At 34.5% G+C, this 19,273-nt stretch overlaps 1 protein-coding gene across 2 annotated transcripts; it reads right to left on the reverse strand.

The window, feature by feature from the left end:
- Nucleotides 1–6,576: 6,576 nt before the first annotated feature.
- Nucleotides 6,577–17,296, reverse strand: LOC112750604 (uncharacterized). 2 transcript variants are annotated; one of them, XM_025799397.3, is made up of 8 exons: nucleotides 17,084–17,296; nucleotides 16,077–16,302; nucleotides 15,844–15,978; nucleotides 14,715–14,937; nucleotides 10,945–11,131; nucleotides 8,945–9,129; nucleotides 7,553–7,690; nucleotides 6,577–6,868 (listed from the first exon to the last, which is right to left on the reverse strand). In XM_025799397.3, exons 1-8 carry the CDS (start codon nucleotides 17,181–17,183, stop codon nucleotides 6,740–6,742), a joined length of 1,323 nt encoding a protein of 440 aa, XP_025655182.1. In that variant the 5' UTR covers nucleotides 17,184–17,296; the 3' UTR covers nucleotides 6,577–6,739. The 2 variants fall into 2 exon arrangements, with proteins under 2 accessions (XP_025655182.1, XP_025655183.1); XM_025799398.3 differs by having other exon boundaries at nucleotides 16,077–16,316; nucleotides 17,084–17,290.
- Between the last annotated feature and the right edge of the window lie 1,977 nt (nucleotides 17,297–19,273).

Consider the following 19,273-nt stretch of genomic DNA (forward strand, 5'->3'; position numbering starts at 1 on the left):
TCTTCTCTCTAGAATTAGGTTTAGATTTAGGTTAGATTTCTCTAGATCTAGGTTTTAATTCTTGCTTTGATTTAGTTTTCTTTACAATTTATTGTTCTTACATCTTTATTCTCTTAGCTTACTTGTTATTTCCTCTATTTTGTTGTCTTTATGTTTATGAACTCTTGTTAGCTTTAATTTCCATTAATGCCATTTATGTTTTATGTTTTCTTTAATGCTTAATTGAGTTTTATTGTTAATTTCTTGCAATTGGTAGTTGTTAGATTTTATATTTCTTGCTATTTTAATATACTTTCTCTTATGCCTTCAAGTATTTGATAAAATGTTTGGTTGATTTTTAAGAGTAATTTTTCTATTCTTGACTTAGATGGTAACTTGGGTACCTAGAGTGACTAATCCAAGTGATTGATAATTTGTTGCCATTGACTCTAGTTTCTCACTAAATTAATTAGTGAGTTAGCTAGGACTTATGGACTAGGATCCATTAAACTCACTTGACTTTTCTCTAATTTTGGATGACAAAGTGGGAGTGATCCTTGTAATTATATGTTGTGGTTAGTAACAAGGATAGTGATCTTAACCATCAACCCTTGCCAAGACCTTTTTATCATTTAAGTTTCCTTTACTTCCTTGCAATTTACATTTCTTGTCCTTTATTTCAAAACCCAAAAATATACAAACCATAACCAATAATATGCACACTTTCCCTGCAATTCTTGAGAGACGACCCGATGTTTAAAATATTTGGTTATTTTTATTGGATTTGTACTTGTGACAAACAAATTAAACTTTATTGAAGGTTGATTGTTGATTTGGAACTATACTATCAATGAAATTATTTTTGTGAAAATTCCTAACCGACATTTACCCTCCATCAGCTATGTATAAATTTCTATAGTATATCGATAAAATTTTTTATATGTGCAAAAATTTATATACTATGTATAAATTTATGTGGTATGTCAACAAAGTTTCTGTACTCTCTAACAAAAATTTATGCATCTAATATTTTTTATTTTTACTACTACTTTTGTCAATAATTAAAAAAATAAAAAAATTACTCAAAAAATATCTTTTAAAATTTAATAACTCCAAACGAACTCTAATAAGATACGTTCAATAATTCTTTGACATATTCGTTGCTAACGAGAAACATCTTATTTTACTACTTATCACGTAACTAGTATAACCAACATAAATCACTCGCTATAATAAATTGGGTAAAGTATTAAATTGTCCCCTACGTTTGGGGTGAATTCTATTTTACTCCCCAACGTTTAAAGTGTCCTATTTATGTCCAAAATAGTTTTGATTTGCATCAATCAAGTCCTGCCGTTAAGTGGGAGTGTAATAGTTAACGTCGTGTCCGACGTGGAAAACGAGAGGGGGCAGGGCTTAATAGACGTGTAATGGTTCCCGCGTTTGGATAGAACACATACTTACTCTACCACTGACTCTTCTTCTTCTTCTTCTTGTGAAGCACGAAACGAATAAAAAAAAAACCTACAAACCCTACCGATCATCACTCAAGGGTTGCGATTCGCAACTAGAGAGGTGACATTGTCCTTCAGTAACAGTAAATGTCCACAGAAGCAGTTAGTTTGAAACCCTTCTTCTTCAAAGAAGATCGTGTCAGGTATTCCTTTATCAAATCTCCTCCACCCATTTGGTTTTCATCTTAATACATGCTGATAAGTAATGATGTTGTGTGTGTGATTGTTTTGTTTTATAGTTTCATATTCGTTTTTTGTTTTGTTTTAGAAGTTTTTAATTTTTCCCTAGTGATTGCATTTATGCATTTTTGTTGTTTGTTGATCAATGTGAAAATTTTATGAAGTCTGTTATGTTTGTCTGACAGATTGTTCGGAGAATGAGTTATGTTAGTGTCAAGATACACTATGGGGGAAATTTGGATTTGATGGTGAACCTTTACACTATGTGGGGGTGAGACTTCGATAGTGGACTACTGATGAGATAGTGGCTGAACAGGGATATGTAGCAGAGAACATCACTACAATGTGGTATAAGTCTCTGAAAGATAAAACGGATGTAGGACTGAGGATTGCTTCACACAGACAACAATGCAATGGACATGGCCAAAATTGGAATGAGGGACAACATGGTGGAGCTTTTTGTTGTTCACAAAGATGGTGCTACTGCTAGAAAAGGCTGTACAATTGAGAAAGTTGAAGAGATAGATGGTGGTGAGACTGCTGCACCAACTGCAGGGACTGTTGGCCTAGTCCAATTGTGCTACACAAGGCCCAATCATCAGCTCAGGCCAAGTGGGTCTGAAGCCCAAGGTGGTGACAGAAGCCCAAACTGATATGTTGGAGGATGATTCTATGTCTGCAGAGAGGTCAAATTTTTCAGGTGATGATGAATCTGAGGATGATCCACTACTAGCCAGAGAATGATGATGCACTGATGAGGAGACAGTGATGAACAGTGGAGTGAAAACAGCTCTGGAGATAGTGCAATAGAGGTAGCTTTTGATGACAACGATGACGATTGAAATGGTGATGGGGGTTTGTATGATGTTGATATCACAACTATGAAAGTTCCCAAACGATAAAACAGAGTGTTCCAGCTGAGAGAGTACAAGGAGAATTTAGTGCCAGTGTTAACAAGGGAAAGGAGCAAGTGGTGGCTGCTGGACTAAGGAAGAAGATGATAGTATGAGAGTGAGGAGTTATGGGATGTCCCTGTAAGTGACGACGAAGGGGATCCCTTGTTGAGGAAGTACCCATTGCACAAGAGTTTGAAGAATATGAATGAGTATAAATGGGAGGTTATGACAATGTATGTAGATAGGAATGCTTTTATGGAATGTTTAACTAGCTATGCTGTGCACAGTGGTAGAGGTTTTCAAAGTGTGATAGCCATAGGTGCAAAGCTGTTTGTCAAGAAGGTTGCAAGTGGTTTGCATACTGCCATAAGATGAAAAGAGAAGATACATGGTAATTGACCAGCTGTTATAAAAAACACACATGCAGTAAGGCAACCAAGATTGGTATCATGAGTTCTCAGTGGCTAAGTAAGGCTTTTATAAAGAATATTTGTGAGAACCCTAAAATCAAGTTGAGAACCTTGATAAGGAAGGCTCATAGCAAGTGGAATGTTGACCTCACAAAGACCAAAGCTGCTAGAGTGAAGCAGCAAGCGTTGGATGAGATTAATGGTACTTGTGGAGAGCAATATATGAGGATACATACTATGCTGCCGAGTTACTGAGGTCGAATCCGGGTACCACTGTTCGGATACAAGTGCAGAGACCTCTTGAGTTTCAACTAGAGATACCAATCCCTAGTAAGGACATGAGACCACGATTTGAGAGGATCTATATCTGCTTGGATGCTTGTAAATGGGAGTTTCATGGTGTGCAGACCCATGATCGGCCTTGATGGATGCTTCATCAAGACTCCATATGGTGATCAACTTCTAATAGCCATTGGATGGGACCCCACCGATCAAATTTTGCCAATTGCCTATGTTGTTGTTGAAGCAGAGGCAAAAGACTCATGGACGTGATTTTTGTTGAATCTGTATGATGATTTGGGTGCTGACAAGATCAGATGGTGTACATTCATGAGCGACCAACAAAAGGTAACCCTCAACTTAACCAGTTTTCACCTAAATTGTGTAATTGATTCTGTGTTTAACTCATGTTGTGTTGTTATTGACTTGTGTTGTTTTAAATTCTGTTTCTATAGGATTGATACCTACCTTTGATGAGTTGCTGCTTGACATAGATCACAGGTTTTGTGTCAGGCAATTATATAGCAACTTCAGAAAAAGGTTCCCAGGTGTTCAGCTAAAAATGATGATGTGAAAGGCTGCAAAGGCAACATATGTCTAGGAGTGGGAGAGAAGGATGAAGGAGATTCAGCTGGCTGATCAAGGAGCTTATAATCATCTCATGGAGATCCCTGCTAAGTATTGGAGCAAGTCCAGATTTAATTATTTTTCTAGAGTTGATAACTTGTAAACAACATGTGTGAGTGTTTTAACTCTATTATTGTAGAGGCTAGAGAGAAACCCATAGTGTCTATGTTAGAAGATATTAGGGTTTATCTAATGAATAGGTGGGCTGACAACAGACAAAGTATAATTACATATGTTGGAGAAATTTTGCCAAAATAAACAAGAAAATTGAAAGATAGTTTGATAAGGGTGGAGAGTGGTTGGCCATCTATGCGGATAGGGACAAATATGAGGTGTCCAGCAGCCAGGGTAATAGAGACAAATTTGTTGTGGATTTAAACTTACATGAGTGCTCCTGTAGAAAGTTTCAACTAATAGGTTACCCTTGTGAGCATGCCATAAGTTGCATTAGAAAAATGTGTTTAGATGTTAAGAACTATGTGAACAAGTGCTATAAGAAAGAGACATACATGGACTGCTATCAACATGTAATCTACCCTGTGAATGGACCAAATCTATGGGGCTGGACTCAGAATGATGATGTGCTACCACCAGTTTTTAGGAACCAATAGGGCGCCCAAAATTAAGCAAGAATAAGGATGGTGATGAGTCACGCAACAATGGACCACTGTCTAAATTATCCAGGGCTGGACAACAACAAAAATGCTCCTACTATTTTGCACTTGGTCACAACAAAGAACCTGCCCTAGAAAATGTAAGGTGGAAGCCTCGGCAAAACAGGTAAACGTGGGCTGATATCAATTTAGAGTACCCTTGTATGACTTGTTTATTACTAATTTGTTGATCCAATCTGTTGATGTCACTATTTGTTGTTACTGGTTGTAGCAGAACGCTGCTCCACAGACCAAGAAGAGTGCTGGCACAACTAGGACTCCAAACCCAGCAAGAATGCAGCGAAGACAACAACAAAAGCAGCAACAAAACTTCAAGCAAGAGGAAGAGCATTACAAGTTGTAGGGACCCAACAGTCACAAACCTCCTCCAAGAGAGCTAAACGCAGCAGCAGCGCCAGTCAACCCCAGCCATCCACAACAACAGTTACTAGTCCATCAAGAAGGACATTGAAGTACATGGCCAAAACACCACCTATGGCCTGGAAAGCATTGGGATGAATTTATAGTAGATTTTAATGTTTACTTTATGTTTTGTAGTGAAAGTGGCAACGACCAAGGCTGATGTCCCTGTAATACTTTAGACAGTCTACTTTAAGACTTCTAGTTTCATGTTGATATCTTTGTATTGTTAACTTTTGATGGTTATCTCTAAGACTTGTTTGGATATTGTAATGGTTAAGAGAAGTTACTTTAAGACTTCTCCCTGCCCAATGGTTAAAATGAATTTTCAGAAGTATAGTTATATGGATTGGCAACTTGAGCCTTCTGTTTATTGGTTGATCAAACTGATTTAAACTATTATAATGCCCAATAATGTATGTCAAAATACAGGAATACATAGTTTTCCATTTCACTTAATAATTGATAATGTTTAAAGCATATACCTTTTACACATAACTGTGCCAATTTGTTATTTCCTAAACATTGCTGTTAGGACTCTAACTGTATGTCAATTTTTCATTCCACTGAACATTTGACATTCCTATCAAACTAGGGACAACAACAGCAAAAGAAATCAAGATAATTGTTAACCCCTAAACCTCAATTAAATTGAGTATATAGCAGCAGTCCAACCGTTATCCATCCAAGAATTCCAACAGCAAGTGCCAATGCAAATTTTCTTTCAGCTTTCTGTAGGTTTTCTTTTAAGACACTTGCTTTCTTCTTCAGTCTCTGAATTTGTGGGTCTTGCCCTTCAGCATCTGCCCAAGCAAAATAATCACATTCTTCTCCGATCTGTTCTAAAAAAAACCAAAAAAAGGACACCAAACAATTCAAACCCTCCACACACTGGCACCCAACGCTATTTCGAAACAAGAGATTGCAAAGAGGAAACTCACCTGATAGTTGATGCATCCCCAGAATCTTCTTCCTAGGTTCTCTGCTATAGATGATGTCCGCAACACTGGTCTCTCCCCACAGAAGCACGTCCTCCTTCTTCCACGAGTCTTGCTCCTGCTACGCGAACTTTGGGAAGACGATTGAGGAGCCATTCTCAAAAGACGACGAACAATAATTTTGGGGGATTAGAGTTCACTTATTGGACCCAATTTTGCTTTTCTTTCTTTTTCTTGCTTCCAACGGTTAACTAGAGCCACTGCCCCTCTCATTTGCCACGGCGGACACAACGTTAACTATTACACTCCCACTTAACGGTAGGACTTGATTAATGCAAATCAAAACTATTTTGAACGTAAATAAGACACTTTAAACGTTGGGGACTAAAATAGAATTCACCCCAAACATAGAGGACTAATTTAATACTTTATCCTAATAAATTTCATAGCAGATTTTTAAGTACAAAATCAAGTAATTTTTAAAAAAATAACTTAAGCAACTTTTTTCGTTTAAATTTTTTTTTTTTTTCAAGATTAGAAGTGAGACTCAAACCACATTCCTCTATGTGAAGATGGGATGATTATACCATTTGAGCTTTTAAATATCAATTACCGTTATATTCTATATTTCCCTCATACGTTCACGTAAATTTCAATTAGTTATAAAATAACAAATATTATAATAATAATAATTAAACTCAATTTATACCAAATTGAAGTTAATTATTGTACACAAAAAGATAGAACATAATTACTATTATCTTAATGAAATTAATCAAAAATTAATTAGAATTAAATTCCTAAAAATTCTGATGTTAGTAAATGAATGAATTTAAATAATATTCATGTGACTCTTAATAGAATGTTAGATAGGTACGCGCCTTCTGGGTATGATGGATCAATAGGATGATCACAAGCTGCTCCGGCCTGTCTCAGAACTGTGATTTTTCTCCCAGCCATAGCAGCTGCACCCTGGAGAGAGAGAGAGAGAGATTAATAGAAGCAGATAGCAAGGCCATACCGTTCATGCAGTATTATAAAACTTTCATATTACCTTGTACTAAGCATTTCAAGATGAATTCATTATCAAAACAAAACATTTTAGCGTTATTGATATTCCTTACTCGTCTAATGACGCGTCCCTAATTCGAATAAGGTCCAAACTACTCTAATTCTGTTAGCTTTCAAAATATATCACAACAGTCAAGGTAATAGTTTCTTGAACAAAAGACAATTAGGTATCTCACTATTGAATCACTTTAGAGGATCCAACTTCGACAAATATATATGACACATAAGTGTCTCGTTTTTTCAATAGTCAAGTACCTATATAAGTATTTAATTTGGTTAATGACCTATTTATCTCTAAGATAAATGGTCAAAGACCTATTTGTCCTTTATTATACTTAAGCTAAATGACTAACATACTAACCAGTATCGTATAGAAAACCAGCCAATTCCAAAGTATCTTATTATTATATTAATTAATCAATTAAATAATTCTGTTTCTTTTCATTAATGAAACCCTATGATGTTCAGTGAAAAATAAAATATCTTTACTTCAACATAACTTCCACAAACTCCTGACCCGATGGTTGAGAGTGATAGTTAATCAAACATTTCAGAAAATAGGTACAGCAAATATCCCAATAATACCTGAAGAATATGCAGGAATGTTCCACTTTGGGTCATAGCTCCAGAACATGAACAGGTCATCAAAAGACCACCTCGTTTAGTAAGTTGCATCGCAAACGAATTCAATTTTCTGTACATACCAGATGCACCATGCAAGGCCTGCAACATAATTTCAAACTTTCAATTTGAAATTTTGCGGCAAAAATTAAAGTTGACAATGTGCAGACTGTAAAAGGAATATTGGCACCACGAAATTCCCACAGCACTGCTTTCATGATTACATATCAAGGGATTAAGTATCTCGCCAAAAACAAATGACGCATACATAGTAATACAAGGCTAATATCCTTGTAGAGATAGTTGGTTTTAGATAAGAGAGCAGAAAGAGGAGAGAGAAATACCATGTGGTGTTGTACCCTATGGAGGAACACTAACCTCTATTTATAAGAATCCTAAAAACCTTAATCCAACCAAATAATAATCATGAAATAATGGATGGCAAAACTAATCTTATGGGATTGTTCTTTGATATTACTAGACATCATAGAAAAGAATATTATCTTTATCAACCTTAACCTTGGTCTCAAATCAAATTTCAAATAGAGCAACGCACCATATATATGTGCTAGGGACTTCGGTATTATTGGATGCCCAAAAAGTCCCACATCGGTAGTATGAAATGCTTGATACTATATTTAAAGAGAGTGGTTCTTCTCCCCTTAATAGTAGCTTTTAAAATGTAGTTCCCCACTTTTCATTGATACTTAACAATAAGCAAAGGCGTCTCTTCAATTTCCATTGGTTACTGTTTCAAAATCAACCATTCTCAATAATGGGTTGGGAGAATGGACCCATACAAAACTTATAAAATATTTAGCCGAAAGAAAAAATAAAATCTGGATGTACACAGTAGAAAGAAAAGAGAGGATAGGGAAAAGAAATAAAGCCGCCAATCCTTGTCATATTCATTAGAGAAACCTCATTGGAAAGGAGAAATTCTTGGTTGCTCACGGAGCACATCGTGGATATGGTCATAACAAATTTTTATATTAAATGACATTCTTCTGAAAAGAGTGTCTTGTGAAACACGACTTTGAGCAAGTATAGTTAATCCTACTTCTTGAACCCGACTTTATATTAAAATCTAAAACCATGCCCACCCTAAGTAGTAAGTATCATCTAGTAAAGTACTGTAGAGTGCAGCGGCAGATATGTCACTCTCAAAGAATAATTTTAGTTAGAGGTAGTGGCTGCTCATAATTTGCATACAGTTCAAGAAGTAGGATTAACAAATATCTATGGTTTCATCCACAAGCTAAAATGGCAAACCCTGAAGCAATGTGGTCAGCAACTCACTCCTTGAGTTAACTGAAACCCAAGCGTCATAACTTTGTCTCAAGCCATAATTCATACCTTCTTTGTTGGCGCCAGTTTAGGAGGGTCAATGATGACAATATCCCAGGATGCATCCCTTAACTGAGCATCCTTCATAAATTCAGTTGCATCTTCTCTGAAAAATGATATTCTTCCTGGATCCAAATTGTTTAGCACCACATTTTCTTTAGCTAGATCCAGCGCTGGCAATGATGTGTCAATACCTAACAAAATTACTCCATGATGAGAACGGTTTCTCGATGTATATAAAAAAATTAAATAAATAAATAATGAAAAAAGTATGCAAAGAACCATAGACCCATATTATGAAAGGAGCTACTTAAAACAAAACCTATAGGAAAAACCAAGCGAGTGCTTTTTGTGTAAAAATCTATAAATTAATGGTATTATTTTTTTATTTGAGATAAATAAAAAGTTTATGTTTTCTAATATTACAGTAGTTAAATTGAATCTTAATTGCTATTTTAACCCATTTGAGTTGTCCAGTAAAGTGATGCCAACTTTATCATGGCATGAAGTTTGGGTTGCTAAATGAGAGAGAGAGAGAGAGAGAGAGAGAGAGAGAGAATCACATCAGAGAACCAAAATATAAATAAAATAAAAAATAGAAAAATCTGAGGCATGAAATTAGGAACTTATATTGTGTAAACAATTGAAAAGGGCTAGGGCTGTTTTTCTTTTATTAAATCCATGGAATTCTCATACGGATTCATGATTGACGAATTGAATTCTAAATGGGCCACCAAATAACACCACCACCAACATAACAAAGTTTGATTCCACTCGTAGAGTCGGCCACATGGATCAAACGGCATTATGGGGCCCTTTCATAGAACATAACTTTGTTTAGCCCATTTATTCTCTTTACACTCTGCCTACACTAAGTCTTTGTTTGACTTGGCCAGTTCCAAGCTCAAATAAAAGCAAAGTTATGTTAGGCCGTCGACAACCAATATAAAAAGTTTGTTGAATCACCATGACATGAAAAATAGCCACAAAACACAAACTACGAATCCATCTGCCCAAATTCCAATTCTATGTATCAATTCCATACCTAATTCCATGTACCAAACAACCATTAAGAATTCCTCATGAAAAGCATAGTAGCACAATGTGGAAAGGTAAAGTCAGGCTTTTGAGCCTGAAATTACACTAGGCACAATTTGCAGCTACAAGTCACTTTCTTTAAAACACAATGTGACGGGGCTGCTGTTGAATGATCACTCCTTAGATGTTTGGATTTAGGAAGAGGCAAAGGAAACAAACAAATTCACAAGAAATTAAAGAAAAAAATGAGGTGAAGAAAGGAGAAGGTAAATGGGTATAGCTAAACTAAGAAAAAGGTGAAGAACACAAGTTATTTATATTTATTTATTTTATTTTATTTTAGTTAAGGGCGTTCGAAAACATACCGCATATACCGAAGAAGTACAACCCAACATACCATATATTTGACAAGTAGCATATCTCATGCCCATACCCATACCCATGTCAGAGCATATTATGTTCTATGTAACTATGCTCTAGTCACTATTATGGGTACTATTGACAACTATGTTTAATAAATATTAGGGATATCAAGGGGAACAATACTGAGTCATTTATTCTCAGTCTTAATCTCTAACGACCAGGATAGGATCAGAGTCAGAAATGATAAACATAAACTTAGTCAGGAGTAATGCTGGTAATAGTCGTGGGATCATCACAAACATGAGTCTGCTTCAAATCATTAGTGTGCACATGGCAAGTGCAATCTTTACATGAACCAAACAGTTCAGAACTCTTGAGTACTAGCTATAGCAGTCTAAAATTTCACTTAAACATTTCAGAACTTTAGTTCCAAAATAGGATTATTCACCATTGTGTTAAATCTGATTTGCTAGTGGATATTATTAAGTTGTATGTTTCATTTCTTTCTAAATTTCACGCATGAGTTGGTTGAACAACCTATTTCCTACATCATAATACATAATCATAGACATTAAAAATGAACGAGAATTAGCAAACATATAATGTACCAGTGACATTTATGGCACCTCCACGTACTGCATTTAGAGCAAACCCACCGCTGTAACAACAAAGGTCAAGAACCTTTTGACCATCTGAAATGCTTGATATAAACTGTCGATTCTCACGCTGGTCTGCATAAAATCCTGTCTTCTGGCCTTTCAGTGAAACCGTGTATACAATCCCATTTTCCATAATCTGAAAGATTGGAACAACATTCCACAAAAAATTCATTGATAACTAATGGTTTGCTACATGTTGTAAGTTAACAGAAATTATTTTAGCAAACAGTATTTTATTTTTTGAGATGTTCAAGAAAGTCTAAACATGGTTACACATGATTTATGAAACTCATTTCAAGAGTTTTGATTCAACCAGACACTCAAATTATTTCATCAAGTAAAATATATAATCTTGGACGCAAAAGATTCAATTTTAAAACTATAACTGAATTTAGTAAAGCTCAGTTGTCATTTTAGCTGAACTGAGATACATCAGTTTAGACATCAACTTTGCAAGTACACATCAGCTGCATCAAACCAGAAGACATCAGCTTGTGCAAGTATACAACAGCCAGAGCAAACAACATAAGCTGAAGCTAAACCAGAAGACAGAACAGACAACATCAGCTAAAGCTGAATCAAAGGACATCAGCTTGTCCAGAATACATCAGCTAGTGCAGAAAAGATCAGGTGAACTTGAATCAGTGAACATTAGTCACTGCAGAACACTTCAGTTAGTCCAGAAAGACTAAACTGAATATCTCAGTTTAAAAGTTCATATCTGAGAAAACTTGGTCTTTAATTTTGGGTTGTTTTATGCACTCAGTAAACTGACAATTGTACGCTTAGCTGGAAAAGATTGAGGAAAGAATATCTGAGAGGTGTCAGTCCTAGTGAGATCAATGACAAATGAGGAAGATTGAGGAGGCATGTACCAAAACATCTTGTACGTGGTGAAAGTGTAGTTAAAAATCTCAAGGATTATTGAGTAGTGGATGTAGGCAAGTCTCATCTCTCAACCGAACTATATGAATTCATTGTGTGTTTTCTCTCATCCTTAACTCTCCTTAAGTTCTGTTAGTTAAGCCTGCTCTTTGAAAGGGAAAAGGTGTCCCAGGGAAAGCTGTTCATTGCACGCAACCCAGAAGAGTAGTAGCCCGCAGATTAATCATAAAGCAGTTTTGGTTTCTAAACTTGAGAGGAATACTACTTGTAACAGATGCAAAGCCTTAGAGAGCTTAGTTCAAAGCGGTCAATAGAGAAAGCTAGCGATCTATGAAGCACAGACATGGACACGGGACACGGCGACACACCAATTCTAAAAAATTGTCGGACACAGGGACAAGCATATATAAATAATATATTCATTAATATTAAACCAATAACTATTTTCAAAAACAACCATATGATACGCACTTCTCCCTAAAGTGTATAGGTATTCAAAAGATAAAATCATATACTCTTTATGTCTTAATAGAGTTAGTAAGGCGCCAATGAGTTATAGCTCAAATGGAATAGTCTCCCCATACTCAATTAAGAGGTTGCGGGTTCGAGTCTCCTATCTTTGGTAAAAAAAAAAATAGAGTTAGTAAGGCTCCGTTTGGTTCATGTCTCACAAAGGCTAAGACACAGACACAAAGACATAAATATTGAGATAGGCACACATACATAGACACAGTTAAAAAGTATTGTGTTTGGCAATTATAATGGACAGAGTACACATTATTTTAAAAAGTCTATTTTACCCTTGATATATGAAAAAAATTCAATAACTGCATCTCTATCCCTTCATCTTCTTCCATCAACTTGATTCGTATTTCCAACAAAACTAATTTATAATTCCATTTTCATAATCCAGAGCAAATTCAAATAACAAAACAAAATTTTACATAGATATATATTATTAGGGTTTGTGTCAAGAAGATTAAAGAAAGCAGAGAAAAAAAAAGAAGAGAAATAAAATTATGAATTGCAAAGATGAATGTAAAAATAAAATTATGAATTGTAAAAATGAATGTACTCTACTTCAGTAACTTGTACTCAGCCCATATATATACTCATGATGAAGGTGAATAATAACAAAGATGAAGAAGAGAAAAGACAGCCCTTATTCGTGGAGAAGGAAAGTGCGTGGAGAAGAAAAGAGAAAAATGAGGCAAGGGTAAAATAGTATAAAAATATAATTTCATTCGTGTCTTAAGTAAAAAATTTGTGTCTTGCCTCTTTGAAGAGACACAAATTACATGTATTTTATGGGTATTCATGTGTAACCGTGTCTCTCTCAATTTTGTGTCTTAATAACCAAACAGTGAACATGTATACCCGTGTCTATGTCTATGTCTGTGTCTTGTCTTCAAAAACAAACACTACCCGAAGAGTTTTATACATCACATGTACACAAAAAAAAGTTATCTAAAGTCATACTATTTCTCTATCATATATGATTGATATCTTCATCATTAGAAAAAGTTACTCTTTCCAACTCCGATTCATCAAGAGAAAGGTGGGCAGCATCAAGGATACCATTTTCTTCATCAATTGGTGAAAAATCATCTCCAGAAATATCCCACATCATTGTTTCTCTTTTATTGTATTGTGAAGTTTTTCTTGGAAGAAGACGAAGATTAGTGTGGACAAATACTAAATTTTCTGCACGTTTAGGCTTCAACTTGTTTCTTTTTAGGGAACGGATAAAGGAATAAATGCTCCAATTCCTTTCACAACAAGAAGATGAAGATGGTTGCCCTAGTAGCCTAAGAGCAATTGGTCGAAGAAGTTTTGATTTACCACCATAAATTAGCCACCAAGATTTTGCATCGACTATGCCTCTATCATTCAAGGAGTCATAATCATCAAAGACACCTCTACCATCAGAAAAGCATGCAAATTCAACGTTTACTTTTCTCCTCTCTACTTCATCAGGAAAATACCTCTTCAAGCATTTAACTCTCTCATTAGTGATTTCAATATCTTGATGAGGAGAAACTCGTGTAGGTCTTCTCTCAACCATCAATGACTATAATACCTATATAGTTAGTGGTTAAGAAGAAATTAGTAGCGACAGGAGAGGACATGGGAGCAGCGATGATGACAAGCATCGTGGAAGTGGCGGCAGTGAGGAAGAGATGCTGAGATTGAGAGTGAGTGGGTGTGGGGAGGGACGACGAACACCCATGGAAGCAACGACCGGAGGTGTGGAGATTGACGACGAACACTCGTACAGCGGCGACGACCGAAGGTGGCGGCAGACTGGCAGTGAGGAGAGGGTGAGTGGGTGTGGACAGTGGAGCCAAAGAGGGTATTTGGGGTGGAAGGGGAAAAGTTAGGGTTTTTAGGTTTTACTATCTTATAATTTCACTTTTGGTAAAAATCACTGAAGTTCCATGTCTGGGCCATGTCCCCGTGTCTAGGCCGTGTCCGGGCAATCTTTTTGTTTCTTTGGACAGGACACGTATGGACACGGAAGACACACATGTCGGACAAGTGTCTATGCGCGTCGGTGTCCGAAATGTGTCTGACACGCCGACACGGCAACTCAGCGAAGTGTCTGTACTTCATAGCTAGCGATTAAGTTCAGGAGTAGTTAGATCAACGACAGCTGTCATAACTGACGCTAACAGCCTCCAGTATATAGTTACTCAAATTTCCCTGCCCCCACTATATATATTCTGTAACTACAGTGTAATCACACTCGAGTCTTCAGAGATTCCTGTTAATCAGCAAGCAACAGGAAAGAAAATTTCAAATTCTGAACAGTTACTTACTGGACTCCTGCATACCTTTGTTCTTTCAGGACAGTTAGATGAATGTAATTCCTTTGAATGAGACAAATCAACTCCATCTTCCTTTAAAATATCAACAGATGGCCTCCAATTTACATGATTGATATAGTTGATTTTCCAGATGCACGCCTCTATCTCTGATTTGTATTTCTCAACCCAAGCTGCGGATGATGCGACTACAGCTACATCTCCAAAGACATCAACAATCAAACCTGATAATCTGTAGAGGACAAATACCCAATTAAAATCATGCAAGTGAACCTCTTTTCGTCAATATCATTTGAGCAAGAAAGAGTGATTATGAGTAATAAACGTGCTAAGTATACGAAGCTGTACAATACTAGACATTCTAAAAAGAGAGAGTTGCATTTAGTGTTTAATATGTATCCAATACTAATACATTGATGGCGTTAGTAGTACAATCATTTGAGGTTTGAGCAACAAAAGAGTGGTTATCACTTATCATTAATAAACCTGCTTAATATAAGTTGTATGATACTAGATATTCAGAGAAGAGAGATATGAATTTGGTGTATAACACTATAACATGTCCAATCTAGTACATTGATGGTGTTAGTCATATACTGTGTTAGAAATAAAGAGTATATCTTATGATTTATCTATCATATAGTATCTCTCAAGATGAGCTGAGATATCTACTATTGTTTCATGATTATTTCCTTATTTGTTTAGACTAGGGTTAGTCTATTATTATAAATTGAGGTTAGTTTTTCTCTCTTGTTTCTCACCATGATACATCAGAATATTGTATTCATATACTCAGTTCTTATTTTCTCACCAAACTTCCTCTTCTCTATCTTAAACCCACATTCTCAATGCAATGGATTATGTATCAAGAAAAACCTTAATAATTTTCGAAGATAAAAGCAATATAATACGTTAATATGCAAAAAACATGAACCTTAACACTAAAATGGTGAGCTGGGCATATATATATACACAATTTAAAGGGTTTAAAACAAAGCCGAGTGCTGATGAAACCAAATATACCAAATCATTAGTTGTAAAATATCCAGATACATTAATCATTTAGTGATGCTGGTACATTGAAAAAGCTGAGAAATGGAAAGGCAACAAAGAAAAGCTCAACCCTTGCATCCCTCACCTGTCACCCTCGCTATTTATTAGACGATAAGCATTTGTATGGACTGAAGGAAGACCCAACCTTCTACGCAATTCAACAGCTTCATTAATTCTCTTTTCAAGCAGTTTCTCCATGTTCAATGCACATGATGAGTCACTGTATCATAAAAAATTTTCAAAAAGAGGGAGGAAAAAAAAAAGGACCCGGTCAACAAGGTAACCGGAAACCGAAGAAAATGAACAAAATATACAAACCTAGTAGCTTCAACTTCAAGTTGCATGAGCCGAACACAGAACATCGAAACTGAGTTATACAAGCCCCAACCAATTGGCTTTTCAGTCCCATCAGCTACCAAAACAATGTCTCCAGTCTTAGGTGGTGGCCTCCCAATTATTCTATCAACTGCTCCGCTATACACCATTGGGTTGCCATCCTTAAAGAGTTGTGTTTTTCCCTTCTTTAGCACAACCTTTGCAAAACCTACCAAATCCAAACTGTTCATGAAATAAATTCAGCAAGTTGAACACGACATGACTTTTGACCTCAATCTAGAACTCTGTCATTATCTCATGATCTCGTCCTTGGAGTGAACTGAAGAAGTCATCCGAGTAAGTCTTTCTAGAGTGTTTTTTATTTTATTAATATAGTGAGCAAGAATTGAGTTTAAAACACGAAATTTTGGTTATATTAATATGCAAAGTATCCCTTTTTAAGTTGAAGATGACATACATGTACCCAGTTGTTATTACATGCATCATGGGCTCAGGTCCTACAAAATTGTTGGCATTTTAATCCGGAGTTTTCAGCATCGAACCAGAGTACTAAACTACCATTATTACACAACACTAGTCCCCCCCCCCCCCCAACCCAACACAATTTTCAACATTTAGTAACAGAATTCATCAACCAATAGTCCAATACATGCCAATGTTATCACTAAAAGCCAACTTCATGTTAGAATCCAACAAGGCACAAAGTTTTTCCCGTCTTCATCTTCACCAAAGTTACTTCTCGGTAACAAAGTAACTCTCCAACTCAAAAATAAAACCCACTCAATTTTATTTTCAAAAAGTGTAAAGCGGAATGAATAGATATGCAAATGCAAGTTTCCGATAAACGCAAACACAAAGAGGCATCTCATCGAAGGGGCGAATTTCAAGTGAGCGAGCACAACGCAAACCGAAACAAAGGAACCGAACAAACAGGTTGAAATAAGAGAGAGAATTGTTAGCGGTTGAAATAAATGAAGCAGAAGTAACACCTTTTGAATTTGAGTAGGCAATTTCTTGAAGTGTGGTTGGGGTAGCTGGCAAAGAACAAGCTGAGAATGACCTCATCAGAAGCGTAGGCATGTACTTCATTTTTGCCGTCCACTTATCCAAGAGGATGTGCTCAGCCTTCCCATAAACGAAGACGGAGAGAAGCGGGTGGGCTGCGGGGCTTTAAAGGATGCACTTTTAGTTTAGTTGGGGCCATCAAGCAGCAAAAATCCAGATTTTATGCAAAATCAAAATGTAAATTAATTAAAGGCTAATATTTTTTTATGTTGATTAAATATATGTGTAATACATTGTTATTGGAAGATTAGGTGTTTTTTTATATTTTATTTAAATCGGACGGTCTGATTTGTTTGAAGAAAAAAATAAACTACAAATCGGACCGATTTGTTTGAAGAAAAAAATAAACTACAAATCGAAGGGTCCGATCTGTGTTTTTTATTTTTTTATTTTTTAAAATAAAAATCGGACGATCTGATTTCAACATTAAAAATTTTTTTATTTTCAAAATTACAAATCGGACCGTCCGATTTGTGATTGTTTGTTTAAAAAAAATAATACAAACAAATCGGTACCTCTGATTTGTATATCCCATACCAGTATGAAACACACCTCTCCTCATATACCTCTTTCTCACACACATGAAAAATAATAAACCTAAATTAAATACCTAAAACATAAAACTGTAATAATATTTAAATTATAAAATTATTTTATCTAATGTAAATTTTATAAAATTAGTTTATTCATTTAAAATTACAATATTATTTTTAGAATTAAATCAAAATTCTAACTACTATTATTAAGATGGAGTTTAATTAACTAAAAATTCAATCTAAATACGAGCCACATAGGCACATAGTGACAAAGGGGGGTAATGATCTCTTAATTTTAATCTTTTACATGTAAATTATATGTAAATTTCAGTTTAGTTTTTCTTAAAATTTTATTTTAGTCTTATTTTATTATGTAAATATTTTTTGCCCCCTCTAATATTTCATCTAGTTTCGCCGACTAAATATTTTAGTTATCCTATTTTAGATATTCAAATTGAATTCTAAATTAATCTAAAATAAACTTAATTAATAAATTTGATATATAATTTGTATACATAATTTTATAAATTTTATATAATAAATTAATAAAATATTATCTTTAAAAATTTAATTTAATAATATTTATACTAAAATAAATTACTAAAAACAAAAACACATATAATGTAAAAATAATTAAAATATAAAAATATGACATTTCATTTTCAATTTTACTATAAAATATCTATCTATCGCTTTATATATCTACTTCTACTTATCTACTTAATATATTAAAACTAAATTTTTCCTCCAACTAATTAAAATAAGGTGTCAATTTTTCATAAATTTTTTTTCCTCCCAAATGAATTTACTATAATTATATTATAATTAGTATTTAATAAATAATACATGATTATACTAATTTAAAAAATATCTTCATTATAATTATATAAAATCAATATTCAATACATTATTAAACTAATTATCAATTATGAATATTTTTAATTATTCTAATTATATTAATTGATATAGTTTTAATTCTCATTCATGTGCAATAATTTTATTAGTAGATAGTTGATACACACATTAATGGTGACCCATTTAATTTGATAATAGAAAATGTCTAGACGGTACATGCATTATATTTTTAAAAAGTAAAACATTTTTCAAAAAAAATAAGATATCAATAATAAATTGTGATTGATATCAATATCAATAATTAATTCTTATAAATATTTTCGTACTACTAAAGACTACTTATAGTATTTCTTTTGTGGAATATAAAGGCTGTGATTCATAATATTACTGTGAAATTATATTATATAGACACAAAATTAATTAATTAACAAATTTAATTTTAATTGATGTTTTATTTTCTACTCATACTTTTATTCATTGGTTATTGTACTTTTTTATATTTACAGTAAATATTGAATATAAAAAATATAAAATAATATTAATTGTTATTTATTTTATTTATTTAGACTTCAAAGACTCCAAATCAAAATGCTAAACTTCAAATTTAAAGACTCTAAATCAAACCCAATGATTCCAACCTCCAAAGATTTGTTCCAAGAGTTCCAATTTGACAAATTCAACTCGAATTCAATATAAACTCAAGCTAGTTTATACAATTTATTC

Source organism: Arachis hypogaea, chromosome 15, assembly GCF_003086295.3.
Source record: "Arachis hypogaea cultivar Tifrunner chromosome 15, arahy.Tifrunner.gnm2.J5K5, whole genome shotgun sequence".
Taxonomy (NCBI): Eukaryota; Viridiplantae; Streptophyta; class Magnoliopsida; order Fabales; family Fabaceae; genus Arachis; species Arachis hypogaea.